Genomic DNA, 25000 nt, shown 5'->3' with positions numbered 1-25000 from the left:
CACATACACACACAAGCACACACATTCACACATATATACATACACACTAACACACACACACACACACACACACACATACTCACTCTCTCTCTCACTCTTACTCTCTCTCTCTCTCTCTCTCTCTTTCACATACACATACACACACACACACTCTCTCTTTCACACTAACACACACACACAGCCCTCCCACGGTGCAGTGGGGTTGTCCTTCTGTGTTGTTGACAGTGCCCTGCGTGTGCCCAGCTCCAGTCCGGCTTTATTAGTGTGATTATGTGGCAGGCTACTGACATCGCTTTAATCACATGCTAATAGCCGCGCTTCCAGAGGCGGACCGCGGAGAGGGACGCTGACCTTTGTCTGTCACTGTTATGTATATGAGCCACTGATAATTAATCTGCTTTTTATTAGGCTACCTGAAAGAATAGGGTGTTCAGGTTCATGTTTTAATCATCCTCTCTGTGTGTGTGTGTGTGTGTGTGTGTGTGTGTGTGTGTGTGTGTGCGTGCGTGCGTGCGTGCGTGCGTGCGTGCGTGCGTGCGTGCGTGCGTGCGTGCGTGCGTGCGTGCTTGTGTATGCGTGTGTGTGTAAACGTGTTGGAGAGAGGGAGACGTGGAGAGATGGAAACCAATGTCTTGCTGTTTGTCTCTCACGCAGCAACTGAACTGAAATTTCAGCCATAAACTTTGCGTTGGTTGAAAGGTTTTGCCAGTTAAGCTTTTCACAGCCATTACTATTACTTTTGACACGATCACAATCATACACAATGACTTAGCTTTCAACCAGCCTTTATAAAGAGTAAAGGAATAACTTTCTGGTCTCTCTCCTCTCTGCAGTAGAATAACTGGTCTCTCTCCTCTCTGCAGTAGAATAACTCTATCTGGTCTCTCTCCTCTCTGCAGTAGAATAACTGGTCTCTCTCCTCTCTGCAGTAGAATAACTCTATCTGGTCTCTCTCCTCTCTGCAGTAGAATAACTGGTCTCTCTCCTCTGCAGTAGAATAACTCTATCTGGTCTCTCTCCTCTCTGCAGTAGAATAACTGTTCTCTCTCCTCTGCAGTAGAATAACTCTATCTGGTCTCTCTCCTCTCTGCAGTAGAATAACTGGTCTCTCTCATCTCTGCAGTAAAATAACTGGTCTCTCTCTTCTCTGCAGTAGAATAACTGGTCTCTCTCCTCTCTTTTTTAGGCTCGGTAAGCAGCAGCTCGTCAGCGTCTCAGATGGCCAGCGGCATCAGTCTGGTGTCCTTTAACAGCCGACCGGACGGCATGCACCAACGCTCTTACTCCGTCTCCAGTGCTGACCAGTGGAGCGAGGCCACGGTCATCGCTAACTCCGGCATCAGCACAGGTACACACACACGTGCGCACGCACACACACACACACACACACATGCCGTCCCCTAGTCTGTGCCATATGTAACGTTGCCCATCAACATTTGTTTTTATCTATTGATCCACACACACACACCCACTCAATCTAGACTGTGTGGTGCTGATTTAGCTCTAACGATGGGTTAGTATGTTATGGTTATGGGATTTTATTTTTCCAAAGCGATAAAATCGTGTATGTGTATCACTATAAACAACTGTCGTAAGGGATGAAAAACAGGTTGTTGCACCATCTGTCTCATGCTGTACATCCTATTGTCTTGACTCTAGACGTACCTCTGAGTACAAAAGCAACCACATGCACCTGCTCGCGTGGTCACACTGCAAACTCTCAATAACACACACACACACACACACACACACACAATCCCTCAGCTGGACCTCTGCTGCTACAGTACATTCCACATTCACTTCTACTGGAGTGAGCCATGGAAGGTCGTTCAGAGCCTAGGGCCCTTGAATCAGTCTTACGTAGAGTGTCTGTTGCAAAGAGAACCACTTTCTTAATCTTTAGTAGAAGTGCTATCTATAATTGTCTACTCCAGCTGGTGTGTGGCGAGTGCTCCGGCCGTGCATCACCCAGGCTCCACATTAGTGGTGGTTAGTGAGGTTCCCCCTTCACAGTGAAGCGCTTAGGGTGCCTTGATGAAGCGCTTTATAAAGCTATGATGTTGTTGTTGATGTCGTTGATGAAGCGCTTTTTAAAGCCATGATGTTGTTGATGAAGCGCTTTATAAAGCCATGATGTTGTTGTTGATGTTGTTGATGAAGCGCTTTATAAAGCCATGATGATGTTGTTGATGTTGTTGTTGATGTTGTAGTCTCATGTCACATCAGTCACGAGGTAACACCTGGACGATAGGAAAGAGAGAAAGAGTTTGAAAAGCAGAGCACATTTAAGCTTTGTTACACACACACAGACACACAGTGTAAGTGGTTAGCTAAAGAGGGGAATACAAACAAACACACACACACACACAAACACACACACACACACATAGTGACCGCTTTAATTAGACTGACAGCTGTCTGCAACTGTGTCAGCGTGATGATCCACTTGAGTGACACCCCCTCTGTGTTGTGAGCCACAAATTAGAGCTGTGAAATGTTTAAATGTGCTCCCCGCAGGAGTATGAGCAGCAGGCTGCCACACACACACACACACACACACTAGGGCTTTGACTTTTGCCCAAAAATCATATTCGAAGTTCGTTTGATTATTAATATTAAAATTCAAATATATTCGAATATGTATTAATAATATTTTTAACCATTAAATGTCTTCAGGAAGACCGATATTGGTATCAAACTTAAGTTCTATATGTTCTGTCCACCAGAGGGCAGTGTATCAGTCAATGTCAATAGACTACGTGCACGAAAGGCTGAGTATTTATGCGTGTGTTAAAATTAAAACGATAGTGATGTGTATCGCAATTGACATGTAATCGATATCAATAAAAATACGTTCGATAGAACATTCATAATTAAAAGCAACACACACCTCCTGCCTTATGGACGTTGTCCATAAATAAATAGGCTAAATATATCTTGCATTGTAGTATGTCAAACTCTACCAGAGTAGGCGATAGAAGTAGGCCTACCTCAACACAGACTCTCCTTGCCCTGTGCACTCTCTCCCTCTCAACAGGCGCATCCCTCCTCAGTATGCACATGTAATCCAAACATTAATCGTGCAAGACGACTGGCTAAATTGCTATTAAATCCGGTTAGCATCATTAGCATGCTGCACGAATTTCTTCAAAACTGTTGCATTCAAATTGACTGCTAAGTTCTAATCATCTCAATCCCGATGCAAATGGAAAAGTATTTTCCAAGACTCAAACGGGCCTGTCCCAAGGAGAAAAAGTATTCATTTGAAACTTAAACACACGTAGGGAAACTGAACAGTCTAACCAGACTATGATAAACTAGCAAATTAAGCTAACATTACTTTGTTTACAATTAGGGCTGTCAAAATAACTGATTAATTTCGATTAATTAATTTGAGAAAAAATAACTGATTAAAAAAAAATAACGCAGATTAATCGATTCCGTGTGACCTTTGACCCCGAGCCATTCTAGTCAGTAACCATTAGACTGTAAAATGAAGGAGAGAGAAGAAAATGTGCTGCCTAGATCATTGATTGGAACATTTACTTTTAAGAAACAGCCTGATGTTGATAAAAATAAAGCCCTCTGCAATGTCTGCAGCAAGGAATTTGCATATCACCGTCAACTCTAAAGTCGCACATCAATGCAAAGAAATAATGTTGACATTCAGGGGAGTGTTCATTTATTTTCATTGTGTCCCCTAGGTTATATCTGTGGCCTGAAATGCCTTGTATGTGAAAAAAACTTCTTCCACTTTTGAATTGATTTCCTCAGCATATTGTGTTGCCATTTATTTTCCCTGTTTGCTTTGATTGATAACTGAGGTGATTAAAATCAGAGGAAGGTTAAGTTTAAAATAAAAGTGTCTATTATGTGTGAGCTCACTAAGCGCGAACCAGCCAGGATGCTAACGTCACCTACAGGAGCCCAGATGACCAATAATAGCCTTGCTAATGAGCTCGCGATTTTACTTCACCAGGCGTGCAAAAAACCTCGGAATCTGAATTGAAAACAACGTTTACAACCAAATACATTTATAGAAATGATCTCCATAGGCTACAGGTTCGAATATTAAGAGATCCCTAAAATTCGTTCGAATATCTTTAATTTTTAAAATAATCGAATTATATTCAAATAGCGAAGTTCGGAGTCAAAGCCCTAACACACACACACACACACACTTACACACAGTATCCAACAAGCAGATTGTTTTTCCATCTTTGGAATGCATCACATTACATATTATATATTTTTTGATTGATTGATTGATTCACATGCTTATTAACATGTACGAAGTCTGAGATTAACTCAAAACAACTTAAAAGAATCTTAAACTCAATCTCATCCCTGTGAGATTGGCCATTCAGAAAGTGTTCAGTGTATGTATTAAGTCAATAAATTAGCAAAAATCAAAAAGTTCGGTTTTGCTTTTACTGTACCACTGAATGGGATATTGAGTGTAGATTGATGAGGGAGAATTAGGGAGGCTACATCTACATCAGGCACCTAACTGAAGCGCTCTGTTCATGGAGTGTCTGCTGTAACAATTAGCTTCCACTGTAATCAATGTAACTGGCTACACCAGATGTGATAGCGGCGTGTAATTTCGTAAGATTAAGGCCAATCTGAAAGGAACAGACCCGATGTGATCCGGGTCTAAGGCTGCAACAGAACAGAATAGACCATATTCTAACTAAGTGAGTGTGCGCATGTGTGTGTGTGTGCGTGCGTTTCTGCGGACGTGTGTGTGTGTATGAGAGAGTGAGTGTGTGCGTGTGTGTGTGTGTGCGCGCGCGCCCTCCTCAAGGCTGATGTCGCACGCTTAAGGAGAGCTAATGGACTTGGGGAGGTGCGGGGTGTTGTTGAAGTTGTCTGAGCGCATCATCACTCTGCCCGCTTCAGCCCCCTTTTAAAAATAACCTTTCTGCGGCGGGCGCCTAATGATGTCCTCGTCCGCCGCTATCGCTCGATGGGTTGTGATAGTTGTGATAGCCGACTGGCCGACTGAAGCCCTGGTGCTGATTTGCCCGTCACCTCGACCCCTGGAGCTCAGGCAGGCAGCCCTCCCAAAAAGAAAGATACAAGCACAGACACAAAAGTCCACTCTCATAGACACACACACACAGACACACACAAACAAACACACACAAACAAACACACGCGCACACACAGGGAAAACAATGCTGGACTGCAGTAATTAGCGGTGGGCAGTTCAGCAGCGGTGTTAGCGGTGGCCAGGTATTGACGTGGCAGCTGCAGGTCACCCTCCCCTGGGTCGCGCAGTCCTCATCTCTCCATCTCCATTAAGCTCTGCTTCACCCCTGCGTCCTCCCATAAGGGCGTGTTAAGGGACACCTGTTCCTTTGATTAGTGTAGTCGCTCTCTCTCTCTCTGTCCCTGTCTCTCTTTCTCTCTCTCTCTTTCTCTCTCTTTCTCTCTCTCTCTCTTTCTCTCTCTTTCGCTCTCTCTCTCTCTCTCTTGCTCTCTTTCTCTCTCTCACTCTCTCTTGTTCACTCTTTCTCTCTCTCGCTCTCTCTTGCTCTCTCTCACTCTCTTTCTCTCTCTCTCGCTCTCTCTCTCTTGCGCTCTCACTTGCTTTCTCTCTTTCTTTCTCTTTCTTTCTCTCTCTCGCTCTCTCTCTCTTTCTCTCTCTTTCTCTCTCTCTCTCTCTGACCAGAGGAAGCAGCAACAGTTTCCTGTTTTTGTTTTTTTTCTCACTAATAACTTGGCTAATGACTGATTTATTTTTGTGTGGCTTGACCGTAGAACTTTGCTGGACCATAGCTTTTCATTTGCATAAACAAGGAAAGGAAATCTGTTGCCCGGTCTCATATTCTGTTATTTTCGGATGCTCATTACATTAGTGAAAGACAACAGGAAGTAGCTGTGTAAATAATATGTTTCATTTCCTCTCCGGTGCAAGGGGCACCTGTGGCGTCTACACACCAGATATGAAACTTTTAATCTGAACAAATCATCCGTAGTAACCCGATGCCAGATAAGTAATTTATTTAATTAAATTACAATTATTCAAGCTCTGCTCTTATCCAAAACGACTTACTAAAAGAGGAATAACATGCAAACTGCATTGCAAAGGAGATTTTACAATTACAAGCAATTACAACTGCACTAGTGGTCCTGTCTTTATTAAGCGGAATTCTGTCATTGCTGGGTTTCTAATTGGATCTTACTGATAAAACGTCCATGTAACACAGCCAAAACATGTAATTACACTCATAGTAATAGTCTGAATATTTTGAGGTTCTTGTCTGATAAGAAAATCATATACTGTATTTATCTGATGTTATAATGCGCCATTGTTTTGCAGAGAATTGAGGGAGTGAAGAAATGCACACACACACACACACACACACACACACACACACACACACACACACACACACACTGTCCTCTTATGGCCTGAAGCACACACTGAAGCAGCATAAAAATAATATGCTCAGCCTTGTTGTGCCCCCACCTAGTTTTATGTTGTTGCCCTTTCTTCCCTGATTACGGCCAACTGATAGCAGGAGAGTAATGAGCAAGTGGGTTTAATTGGAGTCTCTGGGCAGTGAAGCTACAGGGGACGAGATGACGAGGCGAATGCCATTCCCTACTCAGGGCATCTAGCTTTGGGGCCGGATGGTTCATGGACCCCCCCCCCCCCCCCCACCCCCACCCCCTACACTCCCACTGCAGCCCCCCCACCCCACCACCCCCTACACTCCCACTGCAGCCCCCCCCCCCCCCCCCCCCACACTCCCACTGCAGCCCCCACCCACCCCCCTCCTTTGCTCTGCTCCTCTACCAACCAGTTGAGTAATGGTCCTATTTTCATGTTCTCGGTCTGTCTGGAGGGCACCCTTAACTCGTCTCCTCCTCGCCATTTTTCCCCCTCACAGAGCGAGCGAGCGAGCGAGAGCTGTCTGCCATGTCTGTGTGGGTCCCTCCATCCATCAGCCCTCTGCCCACCTACCGGTCTTGGCTGCCAGAGTCGAGCGCACCGTACACGCAGGCAGGCGCCGAGACACGAGTGCGCCGACGACGCTTTCTGTCACTCACCCATGACGCTTTCTGTCACTCGCCCACGCAAAACACCAGCGGTGGAATGTTGAAATGACGAGCAACACAACGGATTTTATTGAGTGGCGCCAACACAATTAGAACTTCATGGCAATCTACACGGCAGTGGCGGCACAAGGGGTTGGGTGGGGGTGTGCGGGGTTGGGTGGGGGTGTGCGTAGGGTGGGGGTGTGCGGGGTTATATTGAGAACAATGTAATCTGATTGAATTGAACATCGAAAACAGCATGTCCCGTACTCGTTTGGGCGTCTATGTGCGGGGATCTTCAGACTCTTGTCACTCGTCTATCCTGTCCTGCCCTGTCCTGCTCTATCCTGCTCTGTCCTGTCCTGCTCTGTCCTGCTCTATCCTGTCCTGTCTGTCCTGCTCTATCCTGCCCTGTCCTGTTCCATCCTGCTCTGTCCTGCTCTGTCCTGCTCTATCCTGCTCTATCCAGCTCTATCCTGCTCTGTCCTGCCCTGTCCTGCTCTATCCTGTCCTGCGCTATCCTGCGCTATCCTGCTCTATCCTGCTCTATCCTGCTCTGTCCTGCTCTATCCTGCCCTGTCCTGCCCTGTCCTGCTCTATCCTGCTCTATCCTGTTCTATCCTGCCCTGTCCTGCTCTGTCCTGCTCTATCCTGTCCTGCTCTATCCTGTTCTATCCTGCCCTGTCCTGCTCTATCCTGCTCTGTCCTGCTCCATCCTGTCCTGCTCTATCCTGCCCTGTCCTGCCCTGTCCTGCTCTATCCTGCTCTATCCTGCCCTGTCCTGCTCTATCCTGCTCTGTCCTGCTCTATCCTATCCTGCTCTGTCCTGCTCTGTCCTGCTCTATCCTGCTCTGTCCTGCTCTATCCTATCCTGCTCTGTCCTGCTCTGTCCTGATCTATCCTGCTCTGTCCTGCTCTGTCCTGCTCTATCCTATCCTGCTCTGTCCTGCTCTATCTTGCTCTGTCCTGCTCTGTCCTGCTCTATCCTGCTCTGTCCTGCTCTATCCTGCTCTGTCCTGCCCTGTCCTGCCCTGTCCTGCTCTGTCCTGTCCTGTCCTGTCTGTCCATGTGTTCTGGTCTCCCCAGTGTCTCTTGGTGTGCTGTTCCTTCCATGAGGTTCTCTGTGTGTGTTGTGGCTCTTTGCTTTGTTCTGTTCAAGCCAGCATTGCCCTGTGCCCTTTTTTTCTCTGCTCTGTGTGTGTGTGTGTGTGTGTGTGTTTCAGTGTATGTGTGTGTTCTATCCTGCCCTGTCCTGCTCTATCCTGCTCTGTCCTGCTCCATCCTGTCCTGCTCTATCCTGCCCTGTCCTGCCCTGTCCTGCTCTATCCTGCTCTATCCTGCCCTGTCCTGCTCTATCCTGCTCTGTCCTGCTCTATCCTATCCTGCTCTGTCCTGCTCTGTCCTGCTCTATCCTGCTCTGTCCTGCTCTATCCTATCCTGCTCTGTCCTGCTCTGTCCTGATCTATCCTGCTCTGTCCTGCTCTGTCCTGCTCTATCCTATCCTGCTCTGTCCTGCTCTATCTTGCTCTGTCCTGCTCTGTCCTGCTCTATCCTGCTCTGTCCTGCTCTGTCCTGCTCTGTCCTGCCCTGTCCTGCCCTGTCCTGCTCTGTCCTGTCCTGTCCTGTCTGTCCATGTGTTCTGGTCTCCCCAGTGTCTCTTGGTGTGCTGTTCCTTCCATGAGGTTCTCTGTGTGTGTTGTGGCTCTTTGCTTTGTTCTGTTCAAGCCAGCATTGCCCTGTGCCCTTTTTTTCTCTGCTCTGTGTGTGTGTGTGTGTGTGTGTTTCAGTGTGTGTGTGTGTTCCTGTTAAATGTTTTTGATTAGTTGTCTGGAATCTTAACTTGTTTGTCCTCTGCCAATACTTGGCTATTTTTCCACATCTCATCCACATCTCTTCACTCCTCCACGCTGATCCCCCCCCCCCCCACCCCCCCTCACTCACACACACACACACACACACACACACACACACACACACACACACACACACACACACACTCTCCTGCTCTGAGGGGAAGATGATTAGCGGGGGAACAGACCTATAAGCAGCAGGACAGATGGGTTTTCCACAGAGCACAGAAGTGAATGGAGCTGTAGAGATGAATGGGGATGAGAAGAGGTGTAGAGAGAGAGAGAGGGAGGGAGAGAGAGAGAGATGAGAAGAGGTGTAATAAGAGAGTGAAGAAAGAGAGAGAGAGAGAGGGAGAGAGAGATAAGAGGTGTAGTAAGAAAGTGAAAAAACAGAGAGGGGGAGGGAGATGAGAAGAGGTGAGGTATAGTAAGTGAAGAAAGTGAAAAAAGGTTGGAAAGAGAGTGAGAGAGAGGGATGATAATTTGCAGAATAGCAGAAAAGGTTGAGAGAGAAGGATGGAGGTGTGTGTGTGTGTGTGTGTGCCCGCGTGCGGCATCTGTGTGTGTGTGTGTGCGTGTGTGTGTGTGTGTGTGCCCGCGTGCGTGCATCTGTGTGTGTGTTTGTGTGTGTGTGCCCGCGTGCGTGCATCTGTGTGTGTGTGACGTTGGTTAATCTGGGGTGGTTAATTGTGCGGTTTGAGATGGCATCTTGTCAGCAGAGATAAGTTGTCACGTTTTCCACTTGAGCTGAGGCTAAACGATTGTAAAATAAGTTATGGCTGTCCTTGGGGCTGTCTGCCGTTCCTTTGCCGCCGCAATGCTGCGAGCGCGCTCAGTGCCAGCCCCCCCCAGCAGGCCCCCCACCCCCCCCCCCTCCACGCATCAGCCAGGCCTGCCTGCCGCTTGTCTTGATATTAATGTGAGCTGAATGTTATTTTATTCTGCCGCTAGTCACAGCTGTCAGCTCGCTGTATGAAAAGTGAAGTTGCCTCTTGATAGCCAGTGCCCGAGGAGCTGGGGCCAAATGCCAGCGCTCAGTCGCGCAGTTGATCAGCCTCCGCTGTGGAATCGGCCCGCCGTCGCCGTCGCCAACGCCGCTGCCTCTTGTAGTCACACACGCTCAGTCGCGCAGTGGATCAGCTTCCGCTGCTGAATCGGCCGGCCGTCGCCAACGCCGCTGTAGCCACGGCACCGCAAAGGGCTCCATTCTAAAAATGGACACCTCTGCTTCAGATGGCCGTCTGCTCCACAGCACAATGCTCTATGCTGCTGCTGCTGTTTTTTTTTTATTGTTTTTTTTACAGCCGTTGAACAACCTGTAATATTTAACTTTTCTTCAACTGCTGGCTTCTCTGCAAATATCAACTGTAGATGAACCTCTGGTTTTAGAGAAGAGCAGAGCAGAGCCCGCTATCTGGGTTTTGACCTGATGAACAAAGCAGTGCTTGTCCCAATTCCTCTACTTTAGCAGGATATGAAGGTTTTCTCGAATTCTGTGTGTTGAATTGAACTGGTTGAATTGCCCGTTATTGTATTTTCACAATGAAAGTCTGTTCAGTTCAGCTGTTAGTGACATGGATGTGAAATACTCATCATTTTGAATGTGGTGTTTTTCATAACACTTTCCACACAGTGCAGGCATGGTGGAGCGGCAGTTATGTTAATGGACCGCCTGGGTTTGATTCCCAATCCTGCTGTTGTGAGTCTGTGTTGCTTTGGAAAAATGTGTCTGCTAAATACCAAATAAATACTTTAAGTAGTTTAGCTTGAACTTTCATAGACGACTCTGAGGTGATAATGGCTGTGTGTGGATACCTATGTTTTATATTTTCATGTTTGTAATTCCCCTAACAGCAAGTATATTTAATATATAATATATGACCGATATTTCCCCACCTGTGCACTGAGCTATTAAACGTATATTGCATACTTTTGAAAGGTACAATATTTGAACAATTAGATTGTCAAAAGGTTACCATTCACTGCCGGGAAGGACCGACTTTCAATTGTTTGTTTTCTTGCAAGCACATAAATCATTCCTCTATTTGAATAGACCTGAAAGGAGCACTGCTGATGACTGGCCACTCATTATAGTATTGCAACCTCTTGCAGACTCCCCTTTCTCACAGGCCAACTTTCACAGAACTAAACATCAGGTGGTCTTATTTGTGTTGTTTTTTCTCTTTGTCTCCGTCTCTTGTCAGACACAGGACTCGGGGATTCGGTGTGTTCCAGTCCCAGCATCTCCAGCAGCACCAGCCCTAAGATGGATCCTCCGCCGTCGCCGCATGCCAACCGCAAGAAGCACCGCAGGAAGAAGAGCACGAGCAACTTCAAGGCTGACGGCCTCTCTGGTACTGCTGAAGGTAACGCCATCCTCCCACCCTTTCCCAGCCCTGCTCAGCCTCCCGCGCTCACTCTCAGGGGATCCCTCTTCTTCCTGTCTTCAACAGTCTTCAGAGTTTGGAACGTTCTAACAAAAGATTCCGTTCCATTTTGAATATTCTAACAAAAGATTCCGTTCCATTTTGAACATTCTAACAAAAGATTCCGTACCATTTTGAACATTCTAACAAAAGATTCTGTTCCATTTTGAACATTCTAACAAAAAGATTCCGTTCCGCAACAATTGAAGATTCTAGAATTCCATGTTGAATTTGATGAGCCTAGATATTCTTTAGAAAGTTCATTTTACAACCTTCTCATCACACTGGTGTGACGGTACCTGCTGAACAGTTAAATGCTTGACTTGGAGGCCTGAGGAAGTTTACCTTTTCACTCTTTGTCTACTCTTGCCTCTTGTACTCTTGTAGAGCACAGTGCTCATTATCATCTGAATTGAACTGGCCTGCAACATAAAGGGCCCATGCTGATGGCTGAAATTTAGTGAATCAAATGCTACCATCCTGTATTTAAATTAAAGGGATGGCTGCCTATAGGTCACCGTTTTTGGTTCCGATTGACGCTTTTAAGTTTCTGTTATACAAAGGGCTCTATTTCCGAGCACACTTAGAAGTATATTTTCAACTATTTCAGTCATGGACTTTACTTTTCAAATTATTTTTGCCCCAATTTCTTTCTAAAAGGGATTTTCACCGTGTGTGATGCATCTCTAATCCTTGTTGGGGTGGAGAGAGATGAGTGGGTGCAGAAGAGGCAGCTGAAGCTGCAGTGGCAGCATAGTGGATAAGGAGCTGGGCAGTAGCCAGAAAAGCTGTGGGTTCAATTCCCGGCTGCCACCGTTGTGCCCTTGAGCAAGGCACTTCTGCTTCAGCTCTTGGGAAACTGACCCAACTTTGGATAAAACTGAAATGAATAAGAAGCTCACGAGGAGGTGTATTGAAGAGCAGGGTTGGGAAACGCAGTCATCCCGTCAGAGCTCCTGACCTCAGACACACACACACACACACACACACACACACACACACACACACACACACACACACACACACCGACACGCACTCACCGACACACACATCAACACAGACACACCCATACACACCAGCACACACACACCTCAGACAGTCTGAAGGATGGAGTCTCTCCATGTCCCCATTCTCACTCCTCATCCTCACTTTGTGTTCTGTGGATTGTGCTTCATCAGGTTAGGAGTATCAGGTGTGTTATTATCTTAGAATTATACCCAGTCACAAGCAGAAGTGCATAAACACACTGTGCACACACACACACACACACACACACACACACACACACACACATTTTTGTACAGTTCTGCATCAAAAGAGGATGTGTCTCTGGGTACGTCTATCGCATCACCCCTATCAGGAATCTCACCGCATCAGAATTGTTATTGTGTTAATGCTGTTTATAATGTGTTAGGCAAGACGTTATTGTGTTAATGCTGCTTATAATGTGTTAGGCAAGACCTCCATGCTGTTACAGAGGTCTTCTACAGCATCCAATTACACCAAGATTACAGTCTCTCTCCCCACTACCACAAAAGCAGTATGCCACACTGTAAACAGTCAACACACATTTAAAGGAACACGAACAACTTTTTGGAGAAATTAGCTTATTTTGCCTTCTACCGCAGAGTTGGTGGAAGTGGATTACACCAATTAGCCTATAGCTCCCTTTCAGCTAACTACTGGCTAGCTGGTGTACTGGCTAACTGGTGTAACCCACTTCTAGTGCATTATGCTAAGCTAACGGTGTCAGACTGGGTTATTGCCCGCACATAAAAGAAGAGAAGGGTATGTGCTCTCTTGTTTCACATTACAAGCTTCATAACACCTTCACCGTCAATTTACCTTTGTTCTGCACCACTGCCCTATATACAGACAGGCACTCTCAAACCTTTGGTGATGGGGGAGAGCTTCTTCAAGCCCTTTTTATCTCCCGAGTTCCAAAACTGCTTGTCAGAATTCCGCACTTTGATTATATATTAAGGTATGTGTCCCATATGGATTGCATGTCGGGGTCTGACCGGTCTCATTAATTACCCTGGATTTTAGTGGGTGGGCTTTCCTCTGGGGATTATTATGGGATGACCGCCAGGGTGAATGCCTTTATTGATCTGCTTCCCAAAGAGGGCCAATAACATGTCACCAGGGTCCACGCTGAGGTGTTGGACTCTACTGCGTGTGTGTGTGTGTCTGTGTGTGTGTGTGTGTGTGTGTGGCTCATCAACGTCTACCAGCTACTGACAAATAAGTGGTCAAATTCACCAGATTCTGAATAGTAGATCATGATTTTGTGTCTGAAATCTCTCAGCCAACATTTAAGTATTTTCCCAGCCCTGGTGTGGCTCCCAGATGGTCTCTCTTTAATATGCTGTTTACTTTCATTTCTTTTTCCCTTCCCTCTTCTCTTAGTGTTTGATAGAAAGAACGGCTTATAGCACTTATACCCCAGGGGTCAGAGTTTTGCCAACCCTTGGGTATGAATTGGCAGCGCCACCATGTGGGCAATATGAGACACTGCCTCAAGTGTTGCTGTTTGCTTGTGGGGTTCTAGTGAAAATGCTCATCGAGATTCTCTGTTCTCTCACGAGAACTATGGAGAGGAACGTGGGACATTTGGAGACTGTGGAATTGTCTTTTCATTATCACCACTTATACCCGCCAGTGTGCAGCTCTTCCATTGGTCTCCGTGATGTGTGGAAGGAGTGTGAGATCTTTTGATTGGTTGATGGGCTCTCTGCCTGATGGGTCAGGCAAACCCATGTATTTGAACAGTGGTTGATCAGTCACATTGATCACGGCGCGCTGGAAAACTACAACAGAGCCCAGCAGAAGGGAGAGAAGCGTCTCCGGTTCTTGGTCTCTTGAGGAGTGGCTTCATTGACTGGTTAATTTACTGCTCATCTTACCCCCGCTAACCTATCCCACGTCGTGGAGTGCACCGCTCATTAATTCTGATTGGAGAACACGGAGAGCTGAGCGACTGTGAGCTTCAGATGGATTTTCTCTCCTGAAGCCTTTGATGGTGGAGTTGGGATGAAGGGTGTGGAGATGTGGCCATCCCTCTGAATTTAGCCAAAGGTCAGCTAGTGAAAAAGCCTACACACACACACACACACACACACACACACACACACACACACACACATCTAAATCTTCCCTCATTTCCTTTTCTCCGCTATCACTCCTTTGGTCTTTGCTTTGCTCTCTCTCTTTCCTTCTTTCTCTCTCTCTCCCTCTTTTTCTCATCACCTTTCTCTATATATCTTTTTTTCTCTCTCTGTCTTTGTTTCTCCACCTCTTTCTCTCTCTCTTTCTTTCTCTTTGTTTCTTCCTCTTTCCTTCTCTCTCTCTCTCTCTCTCTCTTCGTCTCTTCCTCTTTCCTTCTCTCTCTCTCTCTCTTCGTCTCTTCACCTCTCTCTTGCTCTCGGTCTTTGTCTCTTCACCTCCTTCTCTCTCCCCCCCCCCCTCCCCATCTCTCTCTCCCCCTCTCCCCTTCCCTCAGTGCGGTGGTCGTCCCCCTCCCAGTGGCTGGGTTACTCTTAAGTGAAATATTATAAATCCTCCACAGTATTGAAATCTTTTATCAGCTGTGTCACTTTCATTATTCAATAAGCGATTAGTAACAGTCTCCCAATTTAGCCATTAAGCACTTGTGCACGGGCTGCGGACGGCTGTCACGCCGCTGGCTGCATGAGGAATCAGCGCTGTCAGACCACCCGTTATTCATGAGGACCCTCCCACCCTCCCCCCCCACACACACACACACACACACACACACACACACAGCTCACACACACACACACACACACACACACACACACACACAGCTCGCCCCAACACACACACACACACACACAGCTCGCCCCAACACACACACATACACACACACACACACAGCTCACCCCAACACACACACACAGATAGACACAAACACACACACCGCACACAGACAGCTCACCCCAACACACGCATCCACACACACACATACACACACACACACACACACACACACACGAGCCGAAAGATGACTACAATGTGAAATGTGTTATAGCTGTTAATGTGTCTTGAGCACAACTCACCTTAGCCTCAGTTTCTGTGCTTCAGGTTCAAAGACGTTATTTCTTATTGTATTTCCTTGTTTTCTCAGACTCATGTTGGATGTTTCATCGTCATTTCAGCTCTATTCAAGCATATGTAAACAGAAGATGCAGAAAATGGTTGATTTTTCTGGTCTAGGGTCAAGAACATTTGGTTAAGGTTACAAAAAGAAACCCCATTCATTCTGCCTGACTGTCCTGGCATTCTCTGCATATGTGTGCGTGTGTGGGGTTATTTGAGTATGTTCGAGACCACACCCCCCCCCCCCCCCCAGGTAAAGGTATGTGTTTGTGGGCGGTGAGATCAGAGCTGGCGTTCCCATGCGCACACGTTCACGAGCGTGTTGGTGTGTTGCTGCGTTAGTTTCTTACTAATTAACTACTAGTTTCTTTCTTACTGCCCACCCCCCCCACCCCACCCCAGAGCACCTGAATGTCTCACTCTGCTGATCAGAGTGTGGTGGGGGGGTCATTACAGCCCCGCTGGAGAGCTCTCAGCCCCTCATTATCTCATTACGCTGTCTGAGCACTAGGAGAGCAGAGCACAGACCACAGCAGCTTTGAAACGCGATCGCACTCGGCAACATGAAAGAGAGCACGCCAGAAGCTTCCTATGTGAAGGACAGGTGGAGGAGAAGAAAGAGAGAGAGAGAGAGAGAGAGAGAAGGGGAAAGAGAGGGGGAAGTGGGAAAGAGAGAGAGAAAGAGATGCTTGAGAGAGAGAGGGGGGGGTAGAGAGAAGGAGGGAAAGAGAGGGAAGGGGGGGGCAAGATAGGAAAAGAAAGAGGGAGAGAGAGAGAAAGAAAGAGGGAGAGAGAGATGCTTGAGGAGTCAGCTGTGAATGAGCGGTCGTCCAGATGGAGAAAGAACATTCCAGAGGATGGCAAAGGCCAGGTGTGTGGCTCTGCCACAGGGGCTACATTGTGAGCGTGTGTCTGTGTGTGTGTGTGTGTGTGTGTGTGTGTGTGTGGCTCTGCCACAGGGGCTACATTGTGAGCGTGTGTCTGTCTGTGTGTGTGTGTGTGTGTGTGTGTGTGGCTCTGCCACAGGGGCTACATTGTGAGCGCACCTTATAGTGTGGCGCTGGGAAACTCACAGAGGCCCGAGGAGACGTATGGACAGCTGTGCCGTCATGAAGACTGGTGTGTGTGTGTGTCATGAAGACCATTTTAACTGATGTGTGTGTGTGTGGGACAAGCTCCTTTACCCCAACGTCTTTCAATGGATTAAAGTCTTTGACTGATTGGCATTCGTCAGACGACTGAATTATTCAGAGGAAGGGTGAGACAGACATAACATTTACAGACGTGAGACATGACACACACACACACACACACACACACACACACACACACACACACACAGTAAGTCAAAAAACTCACACAGACACACACGCTCACACACACACACCAATGTTTAATCGTGGAAACCTATTGCCAAATTAGCAGGTTCATCCTTTGTGGGGTAAAACCATTGGTTTTATGTTGTCAAGGCTGCCTTTATATTCCATATATATTCAATGGGATATTTTTTCCCTGTGAAGTTGGGTAAAAGTGGCTTAAACATAAGAATCAGAATAATGGCTCAATCGGAATAAAAATGACGCATTATAAACACCTTGATCGGAATAAAACTGCCGAACCGATTCGATGAGACCTTGGCCTCCCCTGGATAGGTGCTTGTGAACACTCACGCACATACAATTGTCAACACATTATGAAACATTATGATTATAAAAATGATTCTGAATCTGATTATTGAAATTACTGAAGTCATTGAAAACGGCTACATACACTGACATACACACAATGAAAGACGTTTCTTCCGCCTTGCTTTGCTTCTATTCTTTTGCGCTTGCACCTCTTGCACCTCAAGCAAGCTCCCAACCTCTGTTCTCTCCCATTTCTCTGCTTCTGAATGCTTCCTTGCTCCTCTTAAACAATCCTAAATTCTCCTTTTCACTGTCTTCCTGTTCTTAATCGATCCTAAATTCTCCTTTTCACTGTCTTCCTGTTCTTAATCGATCCTAAATTCTCCTTTTCGCTTTCTTTCAATCTTTAACTCACTGTCTTTCTTTCTGCTCATTTTTTTCTGTTTGTATTTGTCCTGTTTGTTTTTGTCGCTGCTCTTCCTCCCGTCTGTCATCTTGTTTCTTTGGTCTGTTCTGCTCCTTTCTTTTCTCTGCTGGCGGGACGCAGCCAAGCGTAAAGTGTGGAAACTAAATCGCGTTGGTAGTCTGCGCAACATTTACAACAACAGTTTCAACGCAGAAGGTAACTAATTTACCCCCCAATCACTCAAAACCACCCCCCCCCCCCCCCCCCCCCCCCCCCAGACTGCAGACGTGCCTTGCTCTGGGAGAAGGAGACCTGTGTGGTGTGTGTGTGTACAGTGTGTGTGTGTGTGGGGGGGGGGTCTTGCTGGTGCAGTGCCTGAGTGCTCTTGCTATCTTTCTGTGGATCTGAATGAGCACATGCTGCCACTGAATGTCATTGTCTGAACTATGAACTCCAACGTCCTGCCCTCCCCCATCCCTCGCTCCCTCTCTCCACCCCATCCCTCGCTCCCTCTCTCCACCCCCATCCCTCGCTCCCTCCCTCCCTCCTTCCCTCTCCTCTCTGACTTGTCCAACCCCACATTTTCTCTGGAGTGTATGAAACACACACCTTACTTACACACTCAGATCTGTTTGCCTGGATGCATGCTTGTGACATGTGCCATGACGGTGGCGTGTGGTTTGTGAGCTTGTTTGTGTGTGTGTGTGTGTGTGTGTGTGTGTGTGGTTTTGGTTATGCGTCTAAACTGTATGTTTTGGTGTGAAATTGTGAATGCTGACTGACCTGTGATTGGTCCTATGAGTGGTGTAATAATCTCCTTTGTTTGGAAGTGTGTGTGTGCGTGCGTGCATGTGTGTGTGTGTGTGTGTCCTATTTTGGTGTGAAACTGTGATCTCTGGCTGAGTTGTGAGCTGTGAGTCTCTTCCATGCGTGGCGTAATAGTCTCTTGTGTTCTGGGAAATGGAACTGAGAACATCACGCAACATCACCCTCCCCTCTCGCGACGTCTTTTCCCTCCCCCTCGCTGTTATTGACTTGTTTGATATAAATGCGCATTTCTTTTAATGGATGTAAGCAATTCATGTATTATTTTCCAGGTTATTAATGTTGTAAAAGGGTGCAAATAATATGCTGAGTAATGACCTGTGTCCCTGAGCAATATTGTGTGCTTTGACATTTAAGGCTGTTAATTTGTGTTCCCTGGCCTCTCAGCACCACTCACAGTAGCACCCCCCCCCCCCCCCCCCCCCTCACACCACACGCGCACATACGCACACACACACACACACACACACACACACACACAGACACACACACACACACATACAGACACACACAGACACACATTCTCTGCATGCCCCCCCTGAGCCTGTGAATGGTGTGTGTGTGTGTGTGTGTGTGTGTGTGTGTGTGTGTGTGTGTGTGTGTGTGTGTGTGTGTGCGCGTGTGTGTGTGTGTGTTTCTTGCTGTTAAAGGTTGCTTGTGTCAGAGTTCACAAATTGCCTCTGATATCACACTGAGTGTTGGCCAGATGGCGAGAAGCCTGTGTGTGTGTGTGTGTGTGTGTGTGTGTGTGTGTGTGTTTGTAATTATGAAGAGGAGAATGAAGAGAGTGAGTTGGTAGCGTTCGGGTGCATGCAATCATGACTGAGTGTGTGCCCCTAAAATCATAAATGTCACTTGTGTCAAATACAGATTGAAACACTCAGAACACACATTTTAAAGGACACGAATTAGCAGCCACATATAGAGTCTGGGTCTCCTGGTGTCTGCTCAGGGTGGGATAATCACTAAACTCTAACCGAATTAGCCATATTCCACAAGACCTTGCAGGCTCAGTCCTGGCTATGGTCTTGACAAAAAATGTAACAAAATAGAGATCAGATCACACAAATGAACTTTGAACTCCTGTGAGTTTTAAGGGGTGGAGGTTGCACAGAGAACTGTCAACTCTGAGACCGATGGCAAAGCTGATACTGTTTGAAGATGATTCGAAGCACATTGAACTACCCATGTGTATGAAATACGCTGTGTAAATAAACTTGCCTTGCCTTGCCTTGCTTATAAAGTTGATACACAGGGTTTGTGAGTTTGGTGTGGTGAATGGACTTTGAACTCCTCGATCGTTTCCAAAATAACCCCCCCCCTGTCTGGGCAGCACACTATAGGACCAGTCTTGCGTTTGTGCTGATGGAAGATGAAGGAGGTCACACCATCACCCCATCACCCAGGCCTGCAGTGCACTCTTGCACCGCAATGCTTTCTTATTTCCCATTCATTACTCGCCACGCTGGCCTGTACAGAGAGGGAGGAGTAGAGAGAGGGAGAGAGAAAGAGAGAGAGGGAGAGGGATATTTAAAGAGAGGGAGAGAGAAAGAGAGAGAGGGAGGGAGGGAGGGAGGGAGAGAGAGAGAGAGACTGCTTTAATTTATACCCTGGCATCACCGCCTTTCTGGACTGTTGGTCTCCATAATTATCAAATAACCACCCTCCATTCCCCCTCCACCCTCCAAAAAAGAAAAAGCCGAGGGAATTTAATTATGATGAGAACACTGCTCCTGACCCCCGGGGGCTCTCTGTGTGTGTGTGTGTGTGGAGAGGGGTGGGCCCCTATCTCAGATGGGACGCTCCAGTGACTCCTCACGCGTACAACCTATAGAAGCACTGCAGGGAAAACACTAATTCGATACCGATCTACTCCTGTTTTCTGCTTGCTTTCTTTTTTTTTTTTTTTACACACACAGTTGAGATCCATTGGATTAACTGCTATTTTAATTTCCATTGTACCTAAGCCTAGGTTGGGTCATGTGGGCATTGGTTTGGAGCGTGTTAGCAAGTGCCTCTGTAGAGTGAATCCATAGAGTTCCAGGAATGCCTTCAGATTTGCTGTAAACAAAATATCACAAAGCATTCAGTCATTGGAACTGTCTTTATATTGACTCCCAGGAACACTCTGCCATACGTCAGTATTAGAAACTAGAAAAGCATTTCCTGAAGGAAATACAGTGCATGAAAATGCAAAAATATGATGTAAAATATCATACAGAATAAAAAAAAAACTATATTGGTTGCTAAGTAGATGAGGTTTAATATAGTTGGAATGACTGAACAGTTAAATAGGTGGATAGTTTAAATGGTTAAATTATTTAGGTAGATAGTTGACGATAACTGACAGTTGGAATGGCTCTAATGTTTGCTAGCAGTTATGCTAACTATGTTAACAAAGATGATAATGTTAACCAAGTTACTATGCTAACTTGCATGCTAACACGCTAGCATGCTAACTATGCTAACCACATTACTTAGCTAACTATGTTAACAAAGATAATAATGTTAACCAAGTTACTATGCTAACTAGCATGCTAACACGCTAGCATGCTAACTATGCTAACCACGTTACTTAGCTAACTTAGCTAATCATTTTTAGCAGTTTTGCTAAAAATGCTAACTAGCATGCTAACATGCTAGCATGCTAACTATGCTAACCATGTTACTTAGCTAACTTAGCTAATCATTTTTAGCAGTTTTGTTAAAAATGCTAACTAGCATGCTAACATGCTAACTATGCTAACCACATTACTTAGCTAACTTAGCTAATCATTTTAAGCAGTTTTGCTAAAAATGCTAACTAGCATGCTAACATGCTAGCATGCTAATTATGCTAACCACGTGACTTAGCTAACTTAGCTAACTAGCTACAGTGGGTAGGTGTCATAGTTGATGACAAGTAACAGTTACAATGGCCGAACAGTTAGTAGTTTAAAGGGTTAAATTGTTTAACAGTAAAATATTATAGTGAGGACTTTTATTTTGAAACAGTTTTTGGCAGAGGAAGCAGTTGAACAGGATGTGTAGTCTTAATAGGGCCAGTTTGTATGCTTAAAGCCTGAGACTGGCAGTTGGTCCAGGTGGCCCGAACACCTGCCATAGGATTCTAATTGCTTAACGGCTCTATTGTGATGTCATCAGCCCATGTTAAGTCTATGGGGAAATTTTGACTAGTTTTTAATTAATAGTTTAAAAAGTATAAAAGTTACAAAGTTGAAAAATACAAAGCCCACATGTCCTAAGTAAGACCTACGTAACATAGTTTGAATGAAGTTTCTACGTTAAACGGTTTAAGCTGCATTAACTGCGTTAGAAGAAGAAGAATAAGAAGAAGAAAAAGCCTTGGAAGAACAGTACAGTGCATTTTCATGCACTGTAATAAAGCTTTTTAAGGGGCTATAGAACAGTAGCAACAGGGTCATTCTATAATTCGGGGTACATTTCAAGTGTAGAATAACAGCTCAAGTTTGACAGCTCTGTCTGTCAACTCTGTTATCATTTATCTGTGAAATCCAGTGACCGCAGTGACAATAACAGAGTTGACATTCCCCATCATTTTGTGGGAATACTCTACATGCTAACCTCAAGCTAGCTACCACATGGCATGTATGAAACCAGAATTTAATGGATTTTAATCATATTACTGTTTTTTTTTTTAATGAGCGAGAAATTCACTCCAGTATCACAATAACGGAGTTGACAAATAATTAATCTACTGTTGGTGTATCCTCAACATTTTGTGCAAATTAATGAGAGAAGATAGAGCATTCTCTCAGAGCAGGCATTATGCTTTATATTAAAAATCTTTGTGGATTTTATACAGTTTTATAAGGGATAACAGAGTTGACAAAAACATTGAGACAAATAAAAGGAATATTTTTTTCAATACTGAAATTTCACATAATACAAAAAATAGACATAACATATATAATTATAAGAGTTAATGGATTAATTAAAACCCAAAAAGATTGATGGGAGTCATTAAAATTGGGTCATAAATTAGGTCTAAAATATATATCAACCATTGTTAATTGTGAAATATTGTCATAATTTGCATTATTTTTCAAAACATATTTTTTTGAAAATAACAAAGTGTTTATATTGTTGATGTGAAATGTACCTCGAATTATAGAATGACCCCCTAAGTACATGCTTAATTTTAAGCTGGTGTAAGAATGCATTTGTAACACAAGGATGTGATGTACTAAAGACATCTGCTCGCTGCTCTTCATGAGGAGACAGTGAAGCCCATTCTTCAGATTTGAAACTTTGAAGTTTTGAGTAGCTCACTGAAGCTCATCATTGCCCATTTCAGAAGCTGTGCTTAAACCATAGGTTTAGATTCATAGATTTAAACACAGGGGTCTTTCATGGCAGTCTGAGGAGGGGGCTGATCGCCCAGGGCGACCCACAGCACAGCTCATCATAGAGGATCCCAATTAGCCAAATGATCTGCTGAGGAAAAGGAAATGGGGTGTGTGTGTGTGTGTGTGTGTGTGTGTGTGTGTGTGTGTTAACCACTGGTTTAACTTGTGGGAGCTGCTTCATCAGACCAGGGTACCTCTCCCCTCTTCTTTCACAAGACACTTTAAAACATCAGAGAGAAGGTGAATTCGACTCTATAATGGCCGTGCATTTTTAAATAGGAAGAGACAGTAAGTCTTCAGTATGGACTTGGTTTCTGAAGAGTATGTGGTGGTAGTTTGCTATCAGTAACAATACTGTCTGTTGATGATGTTTTTGATGCTTTGTTTGTACTTTTTTGTTTTTGATGTTAAAATGAGTTTGGTTGTTGATTGGTCGCTATAGGAAATCCCCTAACTAGAGCACAAGGAATTAAACGCCTCACCTGTGTATACATGAAATTACTCTGATTACGCAAATCTGATGTATCTCTTAGCGTTAATGCTCACAATCTCACAATCTTTTGAACCACCCTGCTTCACTTCATGAAAGTTGACACAGCTTCCCTCCCGGCCAACCTTACAGCACACCAGCACACCTGTGCTCCAGTCGAGAGTCAGAGCCCCTTTTTCTGCACGGGAAGCTCGGGGGGGTGGGGGGGGGGGGGGGTGTCTGATTGCGTCTTCATTATGTAATTGCCCAGCCACCCTGCACCACTGAGTAAATTATAAACAGAGCCCAGAGAGTGACTGATCTTCCCCCTGGTCAGAGAGGTTGAGTTTCAGGGGGCTCCTGCTTTGAAGGTCCCCCCCCCCCCCCCCCACCGTGGGCACTGCACACAGCGCACACAACGCACACAGCACACACGGGGCCTCAACAGTTTAGTTCCTGCTGCCCCTGAGTCATCTGTGGTGGGGTAGCGCCCCCCCCCCCCCCCCCCCCCCCCAACCCCCACCCACCCAGCCGATCTAACCCCCTTTTGTTCGTAATAATTTACAAATGTGACCCTGAACCTCCACGACCCCTCCCCTTCCTGTCTCGGTAATTCCAGAGTTCCGGAATCAACTCTCCCCACCTCCAAGAGTCATTCTTTCCTCTAATTGACTCCTGATTGGTCCATTAACCTGTGGCGTGGGCGGGGGGGGTCAGTTCACCCCCAAAAGTGGTCTGACTATGTCCGATTGACCCTCCCTAGAGCCGCTGTGAATTACTGAGGCATCCTGATCAGTAGAGCCAAAGATAGGGTTGGGATTTCAGGGGTTATGGTTGGGGTCTCAGGGGCAGAGTGCGTTGGAGTGGCGGGACATGTCCTGCAGCTAACAGGTGCTCAGCAGGGCAATGGTACTTGTGAGGCTGGAGCAAGGCTTTTTGGGCTGCATTGCAGGAGCTCACACCACAAGAGATGAAATCATTTAAAGGAACACACCGGCATTTTGGTTTTTGGAAGATTTTGTGAAGGGACTTAAAAGCATTTGTGTGCTGATTTGAGGTCTTGCGTTCACAAAATGGTCAAACCGGTGCACACATCACAGCGTGTAGGTGCTGGACTCAAGGCAGTGCAATATGAAAAAGCATATATAAAACACCACTCACTGTAGTTACCTTTCAATGCACTTTTAATGAGATTCCCAAAAACAGTGACTGTTTGAGCTTTGCGGTCTTTTCTCCACTATAGTACAGCAACTCTTGGCTGCAGCTGCACGATGACCTAGTATGAGTACATCCATTTCACCTTGAGTGCAGCACATTTTCAAGTGGACATTCCAGAATGAAGATCGTCACTGTTAGTGGGACATATTCATAAAGTGGTTCAGCAATTTGCTGTAATGGTGCTTTGGTGCATTATTTGGATTTAGTGTAGTATCGAAAAGACTTGTTTTAGGTCTATGGTCGTTTTTAGTTTTGAATTGAAATGTTTAAATAGCAATTGTTTGTTTATAACCAGTGTTATTCCGAACAACACACTTCATAGGAAAAAAAACAAGCGTATGTTGGAGAAAACAGAGAGTAAGGGATGCCCAGCTCACTCACGGTCTGCTTCTATTCTGTTTCCAGAGCAAGAAGAAAACTTTGAGTTTATCATCGTTTCGCTGACGGGGCAGACCTGGCACTTTGAGGCGACCTCTTATGAAGAAAGGGACGCCTGGGTCCAGGCAGTGGAGAGCCAGATCCTGGCCAGCCTGCAGTCCTGCGAAAGCAGCAAGAACAAGGTACCTCCAAAAACACACGACAAACAATCCACAAACACCGCAACATATTCTCCCAACTCTATCTGTCCGTGCAAGCAAA

General features: G+C 45.7%; 1 protein-coding gene across 6 annotated transcripts in view; it reads left to right on the top strand.

The window, feature by feature from the left end:
* agap1 (ArfGAP with GTPase domain, ankyrin repeat and PH domain 1) overlaps positions 1-25000 on the top strand; it is a 147170-nt gene that overhangs the window by 105327 nt on the left and 16843 nt on the right. For 4 of the 6 annotated variants that reach the window (XM_042080334.1, XM_042080335.1, XM_042080333.1 and 1 more), the window contains 3 exons: positions 1187-1348; positions 11105-11266; positions 24767-24921. In XM_042080334.1, coding sequence (XP_041936268.1) covers positions 1187-1348; positions 11105-11266; positions 24767-24921 — 479 coding nt within the window. The remainder of the gene's footprint in view (positions 1-1186; positions 1349-11104; positions 11267-24766; positions 24922-25000) is intronic. The other 2 variants (XM_042080330.1, XM_042080331.1) reach the window with 2 other exon arrangements.

The sequence above is a fragment of the Alosa sapidissima genome, chromosome 23, assembly GCF_018492685.1.
Source record: "Alosa sapidissima isolate fAloSap1 chromosome 23, fAloSap1.pri, whole genome shotgun sequence".
Taxonomy (NCBI): domain Eukaryota; kingdom Metazoa; phylum Chordata; class Actinopteri; order Clupeiformes; family Clupeidae; genus Alosa; species Alosa sapidissima.
The sequence above is the reverse complement of the archived record's forward strand: the minus strand, read 5'-3'. Positions and strand labels throughout refer to the sequence as shown.